This window comes from Anarhichas minor, unplaced genomic scaffold, assembly GCF_050575085.1.
Source record: "Anarhichas minor isolate MPS153535 unplaced genomic scaffold, ASM5057508v1 ptg000007l, whole genome shotgun sequence".
Classification (NCBI taxonomy): Eukaryota; Metazoa; Chordata; class Actinopteri; order Perciformes; family Anarhichadidae; genus Anarhichas; species Anarhichas minor.
This window is the reverse complement of record NW_027466453.1, coordinates 12,273,486-12,292,208: the sequence shown is the minus strand read 5'-3', so window position 1 is coordinate 12,292,208 and position 18,723 is coordinate 12,273,486. Positions and strand designations below refer to the sequence as shown.

Sequence of the window (18,723 nt, the reverse complement as noted above, 5' to 3'; positions counted from 1 at the left end):
TTCCAACCTTCCCATGCCTTGAGAAAAGCCGCCCGCCTCCTATTCCCGATGCAGCTCTCGTTGTTTTTGGTTTTTTCTTTGTTGCTATTTCTTCCACTTACTCTCGTTTATCTGTTCTGTGTTGCTTTCTCTTGTTTTTTCGTTTTGTTTGGATTTTTTCAAACATTGTCAATTAGCTCTCACAAAGATCAAGGGACAATTTGTACCTATTTCCTCCCCCCAACCCGCTACTATCTCCCTTCTCCCTGGTGGAAAGGGGAGAGTCGGAGAAAGATGTGTGTGTGTGTGTGTGTGTGTGTGATGTGGCGCACAAAAACCTCACTTCTTCTTCCAAACCGTCGAAGCCGCCTGTCTCACCTGGGAAATAATACCGTGATGTCAGTCACACGCGCGTGACAACGGTTGGCAAGCCAGGATCATTTCCCATTTTGTTCTACTCAGAAGAGCTCTCCAAACCTCACTTCCTTAAGAAAAAAACAATTGAATATGTCTTGTCCTTAGAAAGAAAGAAATTGCCATAGTGTCTGGCTTACATTCCTAAATTGATACATTGATCTGTTGGCTCCAAGAATATGTTCACAGCTCGCTGCTACAACACATAAATCCTATTTGAGTGCCACAAAGGCAGACAAGAATCTGTGCTTTGTCTTTTGCAAAGCTTGGACTATCCCTTGGTGATCAAAGACATAACTTTACTACATCTAGCTGCAGTTGTTCATTTGCGGTTTGCCCACTGTTCGTCAGACAAGGCTGAGCTGACAAGAGACTCGATGCTGCAGAGGGCGTGTAATGGCGGCTGTGGGCGTGCGAGGTCTCATTAACTGACGCTGGGCCTTGTGCCTGTGCTCCTCTGCGCGCCGTGTTCTCTGCCAGGAGCTGGACTTGCTAATTAGGCTCCTGGATATCACAGACACGTCCCTCGGTACGCCGTACAATATAGTGACTCAGAAGGTGCTAAAGAGGAAAGGGCAGGGCGAGGGGGACGGAGGAAGATGAAGAGCAAGGAGCGATGCGGAGATGGGAGAAAAAAAAGATGGCAAGACATCTCGAACAGAGAGCTCAGATGGAAGTGGGTCGGAGAGAGGGTGCAAGAGATGACAAGTGACGAGAGGGCAACGAGAAAGAGTATGAAAGAAAACTACTGTGTTGGGAGAGACTAAGGCAAGAAAGAGAAAGTGCCACAGCACACAGAGAGGAAACTGATATTGAGAAACTTAAGATTGGAAGAGAAAAAAAGAGAGGATGGAATCAAAAGGAAAAAGATAGTTCGAGACAGGCAGAGCATAGCGGAGAGGTAGAGAAGCACTCAGAGGAGCAGCGAGGCAAACAAGGAAGAATTCCAAACAGAAAGGGTGTGTGTGTGTGTGTGTGTCTGTGCTGCCCCGCTGAAGTGTGTGTCCGGATAATTCAATCTGCTGCCCATTGACTGGCCTCCCGCTCCGTCTTAGCTCCTAATTAAATCTCCATTTGTTGGCTGGATGCTAGTGCTTCTAATTGTGATGCTGTAGCATCAGATAGACACACAGGCACATCGAGACACACACACACATTGGCCCCGCAGCGAGTGGGATCCCAGACACGTCACCGCGCTACATTACACCTCAATTAATCACATCAATTACGCATCAATTAACCCGTGGCGATCCTGCTAAACACAGCTGGGATGAAGGCGCTATTTTGTCTGCGGCGACCTGAGGACTTTTTTCTGCAACATCAAAGCAAACTCATCACCAGTAATAGAATCATTTTACACCGCTCAACATGAAATCCATACTCCTAAACTGCATCTCTCTCCTCTGAGCAGCGAGCATGACTGTATGAGCATGTCCCTTGGACCATGAAACCTGTATTGCCTCAACATAGATATCATAGAAGAGATCTTGTGCACAAACATGTTCTAGGGGGCTATAAATACAAAGGGGGGTAGGGAGACATTGAGCTGTGATGGACTGGCACTCGCATGCGGCATGCAGATGCTGATCCCTGGGCCATATCTCTAAACGAGTGCAGGGTTAGATGGAGGCTGTTCATCTCCCATCCCTGTCTTTCAGGCCTGGCCTGCTTGTTTGGCTTCGGCTGTAATGGGTCGCTTCACCTTGCTGCCTAGCGTTGGAGGACACCCCCCCCCCCCTTTCTCTCTTCTCATTTCGCTACCCGCCTCTCACTTCCTCACCTCGTCCTGCATCTACATCACTTCTCGATCTCTCTCTTTCATCATTAAGCCCTGCATTTCTCCCACCATCTGTTTCACCGTCACTCTCTCTTCCTCCTCGGTGTCTTTTCTTGTTCGCTCTCTTACTCGATCCCTCCCCTTCGTGCCCGCCTGTTTTCCGACTCACCTAAGTGATGGAGTGTAAATCGGTGGGGTGCCTGTTGTCACCGTGACAGCAGCTGGTGACAGAGTGACAGTTCAGCCTGACCTTCAGGATGGATCGTGTTTTTGCATGGGGGGGGGGGGGCGTTAAGGAGGCGGGAATATTTTGTTCTATGTGTTTCAGAGCTGCATGACCTGGTCCAAACATTGTCATCTCAACTTGTAAAGCAACAACATGTGTGCGTGTTGTGCATGTGTGTATCCATAAGGGAGGTGTTTCAACAGCTTTTAAGATGCTCTTAACCCCTCCCCACCAGCCCCACAGCCCACACCCTGTCACCAACCCATTACTAGGCCAAGGTCACTGCCATGACTGTTGCATGACCCCCATCAGAGAGGCTACCCATGACCCATCTCGCATGTTAAAGTCCAATTGGAGAGGCTAAATGACGGCTCTAAATTCTCCGTGATGACATGATACGCCATGAGGTGGACTGGAGGAGGTCGATGGAGCAGGGAAGTTATGTGCATATATGTATGTGTGTGTCTAGGAAAAGAAAGAGAGGTGGCGAGAAAGAGATAGTGGAGTGAGTAGGAAATGGAGAAAGAGTACGCGGATGATAAGGCGGTAGACCTCCAAATGTTTCAGCAGGCAGGGGCTCCACTTTATCGCTGCATCTCAGTGATACAGTTGTGCCGAGTGCCAGCTAGGATGTGGTTACCTAGGCTGAAACACAGGGGCCTGAGGATTAAACAGAGGGCAGAGAGAGCTCCCTGCTGCTGGAGTGGAGCAGGGGTATGGAGGTGAGGCACAAAATAAGCAAGAGAAAGACTACAAGACAAAAGCAGAATGTGAATGCCGTCTGTGTGATTGCATGCCAGCGTGGCGCAAGGGGGAGCACAATGGGCCTTGGTTTGTAAAGCTGCCCCGGTGCCTGTGGTCTTTGTCTCACAGCCATTAAAATTCTGTGTATGCAGCAGGGGACCCGGCTGGAGACATGCCACCATTCAACCTCAGCTGTCAGGTTAGAATAAGGTGTTTTCATATCTTTGGTGAATAGGCTGGTGGTGCAGCTTGACTGTTGGGGGCAGCTGCTTTGCACAGCAGCCACATTAAAGCCCTCCTGGTCCTCCCATGCCAAATGTTGGTCTTCCCTAGATCTGCCGACCCGTGTGATTTGTCTTTTATCCGTGCTCATAGTGCTGCAGGAATTCATGGTCCAGAAGGACTGCCCTCTAGCCTTTCATCTGGAGGCTTGAAGCAGGCACTGCTTTGCACCACTGTCCCTTCGTTCATCACTGGAAGGGAGGAGGCCGCAGTTCCTTCTGGCCAATGCTATTCCGTTTCTTCCTCAACCCACCCTTGTCTCATCCAGGAAAGATGTCAGCTTTACCCTGACACAGTGCAGCCAGTTAGCTGCACCCACATGGACTGATGTCCTCCAATCACTAAGTTTATTCTATAGTCCCCTATTTCTACATTCATGTGTGAGACATGTGTGACAAATCATGGATCAGCTCAGCAATGACGATACAACAGTGGAGGCAAACACGTCCTCCTGACACATGAGAGACAGCAGCGTACTCTTCTACAGTGAGCCTTCATTATTAACAAAGCTTTGTACTAGTGCATGTGCATACATGTGGAAGTTCACATCTGCATGAGTAAAAATAGACACTGATGTTCCCAGCTTGATATGCATGAGTATACAAACAGACACATATATGTATACATATATTTACAGTGTTTATTTGCAGAAATCTGTGCCGACACACATAAATCAGAAGAAACAGAAAAACCACACTTAAAAAAACATGCAGTGTCCACCACAGGCACAAGCATGTTTCCGCACTTCATGACCTGTGCGGCTCACTGCGAAGATCAAAAGCACAGTGATGAAGAGAAAGGGGAGAATGAGGGTCAGACAAGAGGTTCTCTGTTGGAAACTCATTAGATGCAGAGGAATTGGTCCTATCTTCCTTCGGCAGAACTGTTAGCGGTCGGCGGCCATTTAAGTTCTCACAGAGTCTCGAAGAGAAGATCACTTACATGGTGAGCCATCTTTTCCTGGATGTCGATTCTGAGCTGCATGTGATCCTAAACAGTGACTTTTCTCTCTCTCTCTCTCTCCCCATCTGGCTTTGTTCCTGAAAATATACACTTTGCTCTAAATGAGAAATTGGTCTCAAGTGCGGCCAGTGTTCAGGGATTCATAATCAGGGCTCATTGTGAATGGGTAATTTGAGGAAGAAACTAATGTGAACCCATGAATGGCACTAAAACGGGTAACCACAGTGAAGATTACTGTGCACTCAATTACCCGTTCTGCAATTTCACATGAGTAAATTGGTATTAAGAATATTCCTTGCATCAGACGAGACATATTCGTCTGGTTTTGGCATGTGCAGGTCTCTAATGGTGGCTTGTTGATATATCCATATTGCTAAGTGCATGCAACCACCGAGCCCCTGAACCAGCTGGAAGTGGTTGGGTGTTGCCTTGGTGCGTTTGTTCAGGCATGAGCATAAATGTTTTGGGATTGTGTGTGTGTGTGTGTGTGTGTGTGTGTGTGTGTGTGTGTGTGTGTGTCAAGTAGAAGAAGAAAGAATGCATTTACCAGTGGATGGAATTACATCAAAAGCCACCTCTGCGCTCCTGGGGAAAATATGGCTCTTACATTTGGGCTCGGTTTCAAAGGTCTGTTGGGTTTGACGTCGTTTGTTTTTGGAGGAGTCCATGCAGGTGGTAGAAAGATTAGCCAGGTAGCGGTGTATTTTTTTGTTACCAAACAATTGAGAAAGAGAATTGAAAGACTGGTTTTGGAAACAGAAAGCTTTTGAGGAGGCTCCTTTTGTAAGTGGAGTCTTTTTAAGGGTAATAGAAGAGAGTAAGCTGCAGCCTTCAGAGAGGTATTGTGTGTTCTGGTGTGTACGTGTGCAGCCGACAGTGTGCGCGTTGCCCGCCTGTGTGAAACACAGAGATGCACAGTCACACTTTTATTTACCGTTTCAATCAGGTTCAATTTTCCGTATCCCCTTTCCCTGCCTGGAGAGGCTGCCCGCACACTCGCCCAGTTCCACCACACCGTCCTCTGCATACACCACCATAAATATTGGGCGTTAACCTGCTTGTGGAGAGAGAAAGAAGCTCCAAAGATCTGCCGTTAGAAGTGAGTCAGCTAGTGTGGTAGACCTAGAACCAGGCGTGCTCCAGGCCTTTGGCGGCTCACTGCAACTATTAATACAGACTTTAATTAGCCCGCCACAAACACTGGCACAATCGGCTCAGTGTCGCCCGTGGCTGGCGAGGCAGACAGATCAATAGGTCTGATCATGCCTTTTTCATCAGCTCAAATAAAAGCACTTTGTCTCTCTGGCTCAGCCCTGGACCTTGCGTATCACCTTAAAGGCTTTCTGTGGCTGCACTGGCTGTGTGCAGTGTTGCGGCTGGGGCCTGTATAATCTGGCTGCATTAGGGAACTATAAAGATAAATGAAGGGAGGCACAGAGCATAACTCATCCTGTCAGAGAAAGGGGTTTAAGGCTGGGAAACTTTGTGTTTTCTAAAGCAGCCCCTACCAACCCCACCCCCCCATGGCTTCCTAGTTTCGCACTCTCTCTTCCTCCTACTAGCTGGCGTTCTTTTCTTTTTTTTATGTGTATGTGTACAATCTCTGGTGTATTTTTCCTCCATCTGCTTTCTGTCTATTCCCCTCTCCCTCCTCTCTCCCTCCCCATCTCTCTCCGCCCCCCCCCCCCCCCCCCCCCCCCCCCCATCCTCTTTCACTGATCTAGAGGTATGGAAGAGTTCATTTACACTTCCTCTCTCTGCTGCGCAAATTGCTCCTCTACCTCTTTGCCAGCGCATTTCAGTTTGAAATAAAAGAGTAAGCTGCTTTTGCAGTAACAACTCATTTCATGTGCTTTTTGGCAGGCTTTTCTGTTGACCTTCAAGTTCCCAATCAGTGCAGAAGAAAAATGTAAATAGCTTGTTCTGAGTCCTCGTTTCCTGTGAATTGGTGAAATTGTGTGTCCGCTCGCAGAAGTCACCGAACCACTACCTTTTTTTACCAACTATCCCCTCTGACTGCTTCACCTTCTTTATTTCCCCGTCTTATATGTGTTTTCACTCTCACTTTTTCCCTTACATTTCTTTTCTTCTCTTTCTTTTTCCAGTAGATGATGTTGCACCGTATTTTAAGATGGAGCCTCCTCAAACCCAGGTTCACCTGGAGGCGAACCGTCTGGTCCTAACCTGCATGGCAGAGGGCAGCTGGCCCCTGGAATTCAAATGGATCTACAACGGCAGCGAGCTCACACGTTTCTCCTTGGAATACAGGTGAGGAAGGCAGCCTTGCATCTATAATTAGCTTACTACATGAGGACATTTTAGTGGCATTTAATTGTAACTAATAGCTCAATTGCTCATTTGTATTCATATTCGAGACTCATTTCTATGGATTTATTCAGGACGGATTCGGCTGCATGTCTCCCCTGAGATATAACATTTTGTGTTCAGGGGATTGTCAGATTGTTTCCGATTTGTATCTCGCACTGTATTCACTATACAGAGATGGGGTGAGCGGATAACACTTCTTTTCTCTCTCGCTGTTTGTTGAAACTATCATTGCTGCAAAATTTAACAATGCATATTTTTCATCAGATTGTGCATGTGTAGGTGGGCTACTTTGCTCTGTCAGCAGTGTGATGCTGTTTCACTGACCGAGGAGTTCTTCTGGGCACTTTTTTATTACACTTATACTTCAGCCTCGCATCACAATGCCGAGGAATTCTACTAACCTCACAGAGTGTGTCAAGAGAAAGCTTCAGCCTGTGCTAATAAGGCCTTTGTGTGTGTGTGTGTGTGTGTGTGTGTGTGTGTGTGTGTATGCGGTAATGTATCATGTTCATTTGTCCATGTCCAGTACGCTTGTGTGCCAGTGTGCCTGCATGTGTGTGTTCACAAGTCACAGTGGCAGTCCACAGTGAAAGTCAGTTTCTATCTAATTCTAGCCCCGTTTTCTTCACTCTCTACTCACAGTCTGCTCCGTCCCCGAGACATGGACAGACTCTCTCAGGTGGCATTGTCTGATTGCTCTCACTGGCTACCCCCCCCCCCCCCCCCCCCCCCCTGAAAACACATTCCCTTCCCTGTATGTCTCCCCCTCTTCTCCCCCTCGTCTTCTTCTTCGTTCCCCGTCTTTCCTCAGTGTTTGGCTGTGCTCTCACGTGGCTTAGTCTCTGGGTCTGCTTTGCAGGCCAGCCCTCTGCTTGTTATTCTTCACCAGCCCTGATCAAAGAGGAGAACTGGAATCCATTTAATCAGAACCCCCCCCCCCCCTCCACCCACCCACCCTTACCGTGAATTGCAGTGCAGGGGGAACACGGTAGGGGCGGACTCCACACTCCTAAATGGCTGTCGCAACCCAATTAAAGGGGACTCGGCTTCTGGGGTTATCCACCGAGCATCTCACACACACGCCATTTAACATGAATGCACATCAGGGGAGGGACGGAGTTATGGGCGCCAAGGACTAACAGGTGAGAGGTGCTCATATGATTTGATTCAACTGACTGGAGATACAGGATAACAATGGGGCTTTTTGTGAGTCCTGTCAGTCAGTCAGAAACTCTTTTAGCCTTTACGCTCCGCAGCGGGACTTAAGATAACGTTCGTCTTTCTTTAGATTGCCATCTACTGTTCATCTGCACATCACCTCTGAATCACACTTGGCTGCTCTGTTGTATTCCTAATGTGGAGCATCTATGTCTCATGGCTAAGTGGAATGCCATTTAAGCCGTGTTTCAGCTGCCCAATGAAACATCTCGATAAATTTAGCATCTTGAGTGTGGGGGGGGGGGATAAAATGACAAATGTCTGTCATGCTGAAGATGACTAATGGCACTTTGTGTTGTGTGTGCCCATTAGGTACCTGATCTCCTCGTTGGACCGATTGCACGCTGGGCACTACCGCTGCATTGTGAGAAATCGAGTGGGTGCTATAATGCAGTGCAGTACTGAAGTGCAGGTTGCCTGTAAGTGCAGGTTTCTTACCACACATCTGACAGAGTAAGGGGAGGTTTGTCAGGCACAGTATGTGGATAAGTCACTCTGAGTAAAGGAGCTTAGCTTTTGAAAAGGGTACATAATGTGGTAATAATGACGGTTCTTCTTCTTCATCTTGCTGCCATGCATTTAAAACATCTTCTCTTCTAGTATTAATTCTCCTTGTTTGCGCACTTTCTTTGTCTCCCCTTCTTGCACTCTTCTCTTTACGCCGCTAGATATGGGTGGTTTTGTGGAGGATGAAAGGTCTCAAACTGTATCCCAGGGTGAGGGTGCTCTCATGCACGCACCGCGGATACACAGCTTCCCCAGGCCACAGATCACCTGGTTCAGAGACGGACGTAAGATTCCCTCCAGCAGCCGCATGTAAGTCCAACGTGGTTTCTTTGGTTTGAGTGTGCGCATGTGATTTTTGTGTGTTTCTGCACGTGTCTTAGCACCCATGTAGGTGTTGGTGGTGAACGCTGAGCTGCTGAATCAGAATATCTTTCACTTCAGAGAACTCCAAGAAGTTCAATACTGCTCACAGATTTTCTCCAATCCCCCCCCCCCCCCACACACACACACACACACACACCAATGAATGAAGTTGACCTGAGGAGTTGATGAACAAATGTTGGCTCAGGCCGTGTTCATCATTGACTCACCTCTCAATGATAAAGCGGGTTATTATATCGCCCCTATTGACTTTGCAGGCGGAATGATTGAAGGGTAGAGAGAGAGCAGGCAGCAGGGGAACCAATTAGACAAAATTGGACAAAAGGCCTCAATTGATGATATGTTTGACTGACAGCTCTCACCCCTTGGTGCATTTGGGTGTGGGAGGGTGTGTGTATGTGCATATGTGCTTGTGTTAAGAATATGTGTGAAGCTGCGTGTGCACAGTGGGAGTTCTGCAGTTTACTGTATATCTGTGTGGCCTAAGCTTCCAGCGTGTGTGTGTGTGTGTGTGTGTGTGTGTTCGATTTTCTTGGCTGAATTCATGACTGTTCAGGTATGCAATTTTCCTGAAGAGACACTGTGAAGGTAATCACCTGAGATTAATTTTGCCATCCAGACAAACAGAGGCAGAAACCACCTCCTCGTGCATAATTCAGCAGCGAGCTCTACCATGTCGTAGCTGGCGTGAAGACTTTCAACCAGAGTTGCATGCTCTCCCTTAAAGTACGGATTGGTGCGTTTACCCTCTGCCTGCAGGGCTCCAAAAAACACAGCACAAGCACGGAGGGAAATTGTACGAAAAACCGATTCCAGAGCCGGTTACTCTGCGGCGGACTCTTATCAGTCGTGAAGCGGTGAAGCTTTGCACCGCGACAATGAGAGCCACTGACAGGACACTCTGCATTTACCGCCTGTTTGCTCGCTTTGTGTCAGGCCGCATTGACATTCACAGGCGTGTGTGTGTATATTAGTGCTTGTGTGTTTGTGTAAGTGTCTGTTGACTCGGTGAGAGCCGCGGCTCCTAATTGTCCAGGAGTGTGTGCGTGTTTATCCTGCGCCGATCAGTCAGATGCTGGCAGATACGAAGAGCCTAATCTGGCCGCGTGCTTAGCGTCGGCTCTCATTTAATGGGCCCCACTCAAGCGTTTGAGCCCATCAGCCTAACCAACGTTCAGCCATTCTCGAGGCACAAAAAAAGATTTTAAATGAATTGCTTGGCATTTTTCAAGCCAGCTGCTAGTGTGTTTTTACAAGTATCCATCCTTTTTCTTGTATTATGTGTTGCTTGTCAAAATTACTGCAAAAACAATTAATTTGGGACGAATCAAAAATCCATGTTAACCCCAAAAGACACTCCACAGATCAACCAAGCTAACATGATGCTAATCAAACTCATTATATTGACTTTACGGCATTTAAGGACATTTGTATCTATTGCTGGTATCTGTGTGTTGCTGTCCTTCCTCTCTCTACACCGGGGCAGGTTGCACAAAGATTGGCTTTGACTGTGGCTTACATCTTACAAATAAATATGGAGACATCTACGTAAGTTCATCAGTTGCTCAAAGCTGCTGTAGGACCAGTTGATTTGTCTGGATATATTAAGTATATCACAAGACCAGCCTCACCTATCTTAACCCCCATAATACAGCGAGTACAGTTACTTTGTATAAATGCTCAAGTACTGCAGAATATTATGTGTAAAAAGTAACAAGAGACATTGTGAACTATTCATTTAAGACACTGCAGTACCTTGTAGATGGAAGTGCTCATTAAATTAGTTGTGTGCGCTTCTTTTCAGACATAATTTATGAGTAAGTGTGTGTGTGTGTGTGTGTGTGTGTGTGTGTGTGTGTGTTGTTTACCCTCAGGAATTATTGACTGTGAGAAACCGCTACTCTGTGGTTTAATGATATGAGTGTGCCTGTGCTTGAACTGCATTCACCTCTAACTGAAGCCGTTTGTGTCTTTTATTAGGATGAGGTTTAGGATAAGTGAGTGTCCATGGTGTCAAGTAATGCTAAAATAACGTGTGCGTGTGTGTGTGCATGAATATTTACTCAGTGCCATCACCCTGGACAACACGCTGGTCATCCTGTCCACTGTGGCACCTGATGCGGGAAGTTACTACGCCCAGGCAGTCAATGACAAGAATGGGGAGAACAAAACCAGCCAGCCCATCACACTCACAGTGGAGAGTAAGTACGAGTGCATGTGCACGCGCATCGGCACACATTCAGGCAACAGGCTTCCTCGTCCACACAGCGAAACACACACATCACTAGCAGATTGTTTGTGTCATCAGCAGATTGCATTAACAGGTTGTTGCAATTAAAAAAAAAAAGTCTTACTCCTCATTATTTTACAGCTCAACACACACCTCACAACAGGTGGCTCAGCAAAAGACAATGGAAACAGAGAAAGCGCCCTCTACTGGCTTGTCCTCTCATGATATCGCTCCTTTCTGCCGTTTCTTTTTCTCTCTTTCTCTCCAGCAGACGTAATCATACTCATTACCTGCAATAGTTGTCCCTTGTTCTGCAGTCCTCCGATAACCTCTGGCTCTGGCAGTGAGTTACGGTCATGAGGTGCGTGTTAAGTAGAGCTCCAGCATCGCTTTTCTCCGACTGGTTGGATGTACAGCCCCATAAAGTGGACCTTCGGTTTAACCGCTCCTCGCAAAAAAAGCCGATTTATGAAAATGACACCGAGCAAACGGGGAATGATTAAACACGCTCAAGCACGCACATCAGATTAGAAGGTCGGCTTCACTTGTATATGCTCACAACTTCAAATGAAGTCTGGCATTGCTCAAACAAGCATGCTTTCTTGTCATATCATTAGTGTTTAGCTGAACCTGACGCTTCCCCATCCTCCCACCTATTTTCACCTTCTTTCATCTGAACAAAGTCTCTAAAATTCTCCCACTTACTTTCATCTAGATACAATCAGTCTTTCTCACCACCAGCCACTTTAAGGAGCCACTAAATGCAACTAGCTCTGAAGACGATATTTGCAATAGTATTTCATGCCACATATAATACAGCCTTTGATAAAAGATATCACAGAGTCCTTTGTGATTTACATTATTTATCTAACGGAGTTATGACTATCATATGAGGAGTTTAACCTTCTCCCATGCAGAGCGGCACATTTTTAATATCAGCTTCTCGCTCGCTCCGGCATCTGCTCATCATATTGTTAATACGGTGTTTACAATTCAGTGTTCAATACGCATGACACAGCAATCTGTGGGGACCAGATATCACTGAATATCACTGAATCTGACCTTGCGGATCACACAGCCGTAGTTTGCATCTGAAAGCCAATAAGGTTTATTCGGCTGCATTTCTTCATAATATTTAGCAATTCTGTGGAGAAAACACAAAAATATGCAGTAGAGGAGGGAGCGTGTTGTTCCTCAGGGAGCATACGAATGAGACAGAGCGGAGTCTAATAGTCGAAAGCAAGCTGACATTGGCTAATACTCAAAGTGGGCAGATGTTTTCGCTTTTTGTTTTCTTCTTCAGACTGTGAAATGCACTACAGCTGACTCGGGTCTACAATTGTCTTTGGACACAGACAGGTGTGAACAATATGGTGACATTAGTAGCAGGAATTTGCTATGCAGGTCACCATGTTGTTTACTTTTCCCATTTAATTAGAAGATTACACACTTGAGGTATTCTCAACACTGAGAGTTTATGAACTGCAATACATTAATTAGTCTCTGCCAGAGAACCAATCATGTCTTCTGGAAAATTTAATATGTTATTTGACTAATGCAGTCACAGTTTTTATTGCGTCATTGGCAAACATAGACAACATTCACAGCCAACTTTTAAAGGAATTTAACTTAACAAACGTGTTTATTTTGTATATTTACACAAATCTGCACCACATTCAATGAACCTTTGATAGATATTTAAGTGTAAAGCGCTACATTTGAAGGGGACCATTTTAGCTTCAACACCACAATTACAATCAATGAATCATGCATGAATTATATAGTATTATTATTTATTATTGACAGTATATATGTGCTGTTTATACCACTACTAATTTCTGACATTATCATCTCTTGTTCTTGCTCTTCTTGGTAGAAGATAAATATTAGTGCTGATACAGTTATTCTTCTTCCCTCTCCATCAATCACTTCTCCTCCTCCTCTCTCTAAGTCTAGTTCTTCTCCACTACAATACTATGTACCAGGAGCTCAGAGACCATTAGACCCACACCAATCAAACGCTCCACATAATCTCACAAAAGTCTTCGGAAAACGAAAATTCAGCCTGTAATATTTTAATTATAGCCAATAACTTGACTCAAGTGATTTACATTTTTCCTCATGAATTTACTCTTCTGATGTCTTGACAACAAGTTGTTCTTCATGGATTGATGGGCCCTTCGCTATGCAAATGAGTGATGATGTCAATAATGCCCTGGAGATGATGCTGGTACCACCATGATGAAATTAATTCAAAAATCTTTCTGTCAATCATTTGCCTCCAAATATTTTCCTTTGAATATAACAAATTGAGCTGTTATTCGCCAGCCTCGATACTGCCGGCTTTAAAACCCAATGAGTTTTTTTGGTTCAGCAAACATCATGACCATGCATTTCAGGGCCAGGGTGCACCACTCACCTGTTTCATACACTCCCTGCTGCCTACGGATTATCTTTTCAATGTGTGTTTAGGTATGCTTTGAGGTGATTTCAAACATCTTCTTTTTGAAATGTTGTACGAGCATTCTTTGAATGTGAAAGCAAAATGTCAAAAACAGCTAATTTGATTTTGTTCTTCTTTTCCTTCCAGCTGCTTGTGCTTGAAGCTGTACACTCATAGTTGACAGTATCTGGATCAGCTAAAATCACTACTTTTAAACACACATCTTGTTGTAAACATTTGTACTCGAGGCTATGCTTTACATTCATTTTAAAATGTAACGCTCAGCTTCACAGTATGTGGCATGAACAAGAATCTATGCTATGGGAGCACCACAATGTAAAGTCACATGGTTAATTGTACTAAACTGGGCTTTTAAAATTCAAATTTTATTGAATTATGTAAAACAACTGGAGAGTTGAACGAAGCAATCAAATGGGGAGCAGAACCAAACAGCATTAACCCATCAGGCAACGTTTTTAGAGGAAGCTTTGTCATTACGCCGCTGAGATTCCACATAAATGGGTCTTGAACGGGTGTGATTTACACCGAGGATGCACGGAATAACAATAATGATAATAAAAAGTTGATTAGAGGCCCTATTAACCTGGGGTAGCCCTGAAAAACACTTGCCGCGCGGACCCACACGGGCGAACACACAAACACGCGTGCACGCAGTACACACACACCATAAATATGCTGTAAACGTGCAATCACTCAAACACATACAAGCGCAAAGGCCCGTAGCCGTACTCTGGGGAGGTGGGGGAAAATGAGATCAGATTCAGAGAGAGATCACTGATTGAGGGCAGTGAATCGATGGTTGGCTGGAGGCTTCGTGAAACCTGTGAGTGATGGTGCTGCATTTAATCGCCTTTTGTGTTTGTCTCAATTATGCTACATAATGGTTTCTAACACCTGGGCTAACACCGTGCTCAGGAAATGCTGCGTGCACTAGAAAAAGGATCTAAAGCAAAGACAGGGGTGTTAATAGTTGGCGACAGCATGCTGGCTACCTGCTGGTGATGGTGACAGACAGTCTCTGTGTAAGGATCTGGCCGTGCTCAGTTGGGTATATCAGACAGATGCGCAGGTTTAATCTGAGGTCTGCATATGGTTTATGCTTTTTTTTTATCTACTTCTATGTATTTCTGTGTGCTCGATAGATGTTGGAGGACCCGCCGACCCCATCGCCCCCTCTATCATCATCCCCCCCAAGAACACCAGTGTAACCGTGGGGAGAAACGAAGCTATCATGGAGTGTGTTGCTAATGCAAGGTACATTTTAACACAGACACACATGCATACAGGCAAATTTATACGTACACACAGAACACCTTCTCTCATCCCCACATCTGATGTTTTGTGATTCAAATGAAACTTGAAACCTTTTGTTTGAACATGATAGAAAAGCATTTTGTCCGTCTCTCATTTTGTACCTCTCCATTCTTCCCTTTGATTCAAGGCTTCACTCTGTTCCCCCTATCTCGCGCAATCTCAGTCCTGAATTCTGACTATTATCTCCAATTCAAAGACTTAATCAGAATGACAGATGCATCCCATTGCTCCATCAATGCTCTGTAACCTTGAAACAGAATATAAATCTGTATTAAAACCAAAACTGCGCTCCCCATCTCTTGCTCTCTTTTTTTATTTATTTTTGCTCCTTTTCATCTTTTTCCCTTCCAGACCCCTCGTCAAAATGAGTATCACTTGGAGGAAAGACGGGCTAGTGGTCAATACAGGGATCCGAGATTTCGGCCGTAGATTGGTCATCAGTTTGCCTGCAGTCAGTGATAGCGGCTACTATGAGTGTGAGGCGTCCCTCCGCAGTAGCAGCGTCCCCTCAGTCACTTCTGGGGCCTTCCTGCATGTTCTAGGTAAATAACCCACAGCTTACATTTTAAACGTGCACAGATCAGCTGAGCCGATACTATCCAAATATTGCATCAGCATGCCAACCGCCATGTTGATAGAACATTTTGTTGCCATTTTATACGTCAGTAATTTGAGTTGATGCCGTTATCTAGAGGGTTGCAAATGCTAGCTCACCAGAGAAGGGTCAAGATTTTTTTAAAAGCACAGATGATTTGTGAGTCGTTGTTAAAAGGCTTTAATGCTGCAATGTTTTCTTCTTTTCCCTCTCTGAAACAGAATATCCTCTGTTTGTAAAAGAGCCGCCAACTCACATCAGTGCAGAGATGGAGAAGGTGGTGGATATCCCCTGTCAGGCACGAGGTGAGACCGTGGTGTTTGTTTTACTGTGTGCTATTGCATGTGGGGGGGGGGGGGGGGGGGAAGAAAAAGGGTCACAGTGACGAGGGAAGAAAAATAATCCTCTCCTTCCTCTGCAGGCACGCCGCAGCCAGACATAGTGTGGTATAAAGATGCAGTGCCCATCAGCCCGGTAAAGATCCCCAGGTACAGGGTGTTGGGAGGAGGCAGTCTACAGATCAACGGTCTCCTGCCAGATGACACGGGGATGTTTCAGTGCTTTGCCCGCAATCTCGCAGGAGAGATCCAGACAAACACCTACCTAGCCGTTACTAGTATGTCCCCTTGAAAATAGTTCAAAGCTATCTGCACGACTGCTGCTTAATTCTGCTCATCTTTCCCTCTCTGCTCCCTCCCTTTTTTATTCTTAAATCCGCTCCTCTGTTCTCTGTCTCTAATCCTCTTTTCTCCCCTCTCTCTGTCTTGCCTCCTACACCCATCTATCTATATATCTCTTCACATTGACAGAATTGTCTACTTGGATGCTCGGGCAACCATTGGCTATTTTTGAATCGCAGAACGTGCAGGAGAGGCAGAGAGATGGATGCGGCTTGTCAGATTCTCAGAGCTGTCCCTTAGAATGAGACCTGACAGCCGCCTCTTTTGTCAAGTCTATTAAGCTCTCAGCTGGCGTCTGCTTCATTAGGGAGAAAGCTGTGTATGTATCTCATTATCACCTCTGTCTCACCATATTTTGTCTCTGTCTCTTTTGTGTGTGTGGCTGACCCCTCCCCTGTCAGGTATTGCTCCCAACATCACCGCTGGCCCCTCTGACAGCGCCGTGATTGACAGCATGTCAGTCATTCTGCATTGCGAGACCTCAGGAGCCCCACGACCAGCCATCACCTGGCAGAAAGGTGAGTGCGCTAACAGCATGGGCTTCTGAGGTGGGGTGTTCATTATGCCGCATTTGGACTTGTCGAAGTAGACGAGAGCTATGGAAATATGCATTTTCTCCAAACAAGCTTTACTTGTTTGCTTTTGCGGCACTGCTTTCCCTCCTGTTTGTTTTCCCTGACATTTCTCCAATACCCTAATCTCTCTTTCTCCCTGTTACCCCTTTTTGTCCGTCCTCCATCCCATACCATCAATCACTTCCACCCTTGCCTGCAGGTGAACGTGTCTTGGCCAGTGGCTCGGTGCAGCTGCCCAGGTTCACCCTGCTGGAGTCGGGCAGCCTGCTAATCAGTCCCTCTCACCTGTCTGACGCTGGTACCTACACCTGCATGGCCAGTAACTCCAGGGGCATCGATGAAGCTTCATCTGACCTAGTGGTCTGGGGTAAGCATAACAGAAACGGAATAGTCTCTGCACATCGCTCATATACCCCTGTGTCCTCATTTTGTACCTTGGACTTGTGGAAAATACAGCAAACTATGAGTCCAAGCTAAACCTCTGCAAAATATAACAAGATAAAAAGAAGCATCCTTCTTCTTTTAATCCATGACTTATTTGCTTGTAGATGCAGTAAGCACCTGGTTGCTGGAGGTCATTGTCAGGATATTCTGAATATATAGTCTAATGACTCATGCGTGTCCTCAATTTCTGTGCATAAATCCACATATCAGTCCTCGAAAGCCTACGGACTCCGCCCGTTGGAAATACGGTGTGATTCACACCAGTTTCAGACAGACATTGAGTGAAAGACATCCAGTAAGCTCTGTTCAATCCGCTGTTCAAACACAGTCTCTAAATAACAAGCTCCGTGTGTGTTCGCAGCGCGTACCCGCATCACTAAGCCACCGCAAGACCAGAGTGTCATCAAAGGGACCAAGGCCGTCATGACCTGTGGTGTGACCCATGACCCAAGTGTCACCGTGAGGTAATGACGAACGTTCACTTGCAATATCTTTTGGAATTTTGTCTAATTTCTTGTAATTTTTTAAAGTCACATACAATTGTTATAAATGTCAGACATCACATGCTTTTTTTTTTTTGCAGCTGTTTATTGACGACACCCGAGTTTAGAAAACAAGCTTGTATATTAATGTTGTTCTTAATTAGTTTAGGAAATCTGCAAGAGCTCTTGTAGTGTTTATCTACCCATAAGACCTCCTGTGGGAAGATTTTTAAACTGTTGGAGTGTGATTGTGGAATTAGTCCATCACTTCTCCTCATTCTTCAGACAGTCTTGATCATGATGGAGTGTGTGCACATGCATCTGTCTCAGAGGGAGTGAAGTGATGTCTGTGGAGCCCAGTGATTAGAGTGCCTGTCACCTGTGGGCCCACGGCATTGATCAGATCGCGGGGTAAACAGATGAATATGTAAACAGAGTAATAACTTCAGACAGCGCCTTTAATTAAACGCAACACAGAGGAGATTAGCTGGAAAGCCCGAACAGTCGCAATTAATCAAAGGAGCTCCTGGAGTGTATATGTTTATATGAGTGTAAGGGGGGGGGGCATATGTGCGGTTGGGTATATGACAAGGAGAGAAATGCATGGAGGAGAGGGTCTGTACTGTATGTGTGACATAGAGAGATGGTTTTAAGATTCAAATCCCTTTCCCATCAGCCTCACAGGGCTTTACATCGGTGTCAGCGCCTTCTGTGTTTTGCTGTATGAACTGATGCAAAGCAAACAGATTTACTGTCACAACACTCAGATACAGAGTGTTACAGTGTGTGTGTGTGTGTGTGTGTGTGTGTGTGTGTGTGTGTGTGTGTGTGTGTGTGTGTGTGTGTGTGTGTGTGTGAACTACTCTTACATACGTATGAACATACCTCCAGGCACGTGTGGGAGAAGAGCGGCTCTGTGATTGACGTGAGCACGTCCCCCCGCCTGCGCCTGGATCCCGACGGGACCCTGCACATCTCCCAAACGTGGTCGGGTGACATCGGAACATACACCTGCAGGGTGACCTCAGTGGGTGGCAATGACTCCCGCAATGCCCACCTCAGAGTCAGGTCTGCATATTTGCCTTTTGTCTCCCTTGTCTTATCTTGCCATTTGTATTTT

At 45.8% G+C, this 18,723-nt stretch overlaps 1 protein-coding gene across 1 annotated transcript in view; it reads left to right on the top strand.

Annotated features, from left to right (window-relative positions):
• The first annotated feature begins 6,429 nt into the window (after positions 1-6,429).
• sdk2a (sidekick cell adhesion molecule 2a) overlaps positions 6,430-18,723 on the top strand; it is a 35,043-nt gene continuing 22,749 nt past the window's right edge. The window contains exons 1-12 of the mRNA XM_076080224.1: positions 6,430-6,653; positions 8,244-8,350; positions 8,600-8,747; positions 10,887-11,020; positions 14,656-14,767; positions 15,179-15,369; positions 15,644-15,727; positions 15,844-16,038; positions 16,504-16,620; positions 16,877-17,044; positions 17,483-17,585; positions 18,495-18,671. Of these exons, the coding sequence (XP_075936339.1) occupies positions 6,433-6,653; positions 8,244-8,350; positions 8,600-8,747; positions 10,887-11,020; positions 14,656-14,767; positions 15,179-15,369; positions 15,644-15,727; positions 15,844-16,038; positions 16,504-16,620; positions 16,877-17,044; positions 17,483-17,585; positions 18,495-18,671 (1,757 nt within the window). The 5' untranslated portion in view covers positions 6,430-6,432. The remainder of the gene's footprint in view (positions 6,654-8,243; positions 8,351-8,599; positions 8,748-10,886; positions 11,021-14,655; positions 14,768-15,178; positions 15,370-15,643; positions 15,728-15,843; positions 16,039-16,503; positions 16,621-16,876; positions 17,045-17,482; positions 17,586-18,494; positions 18,672-18,723) is intronic.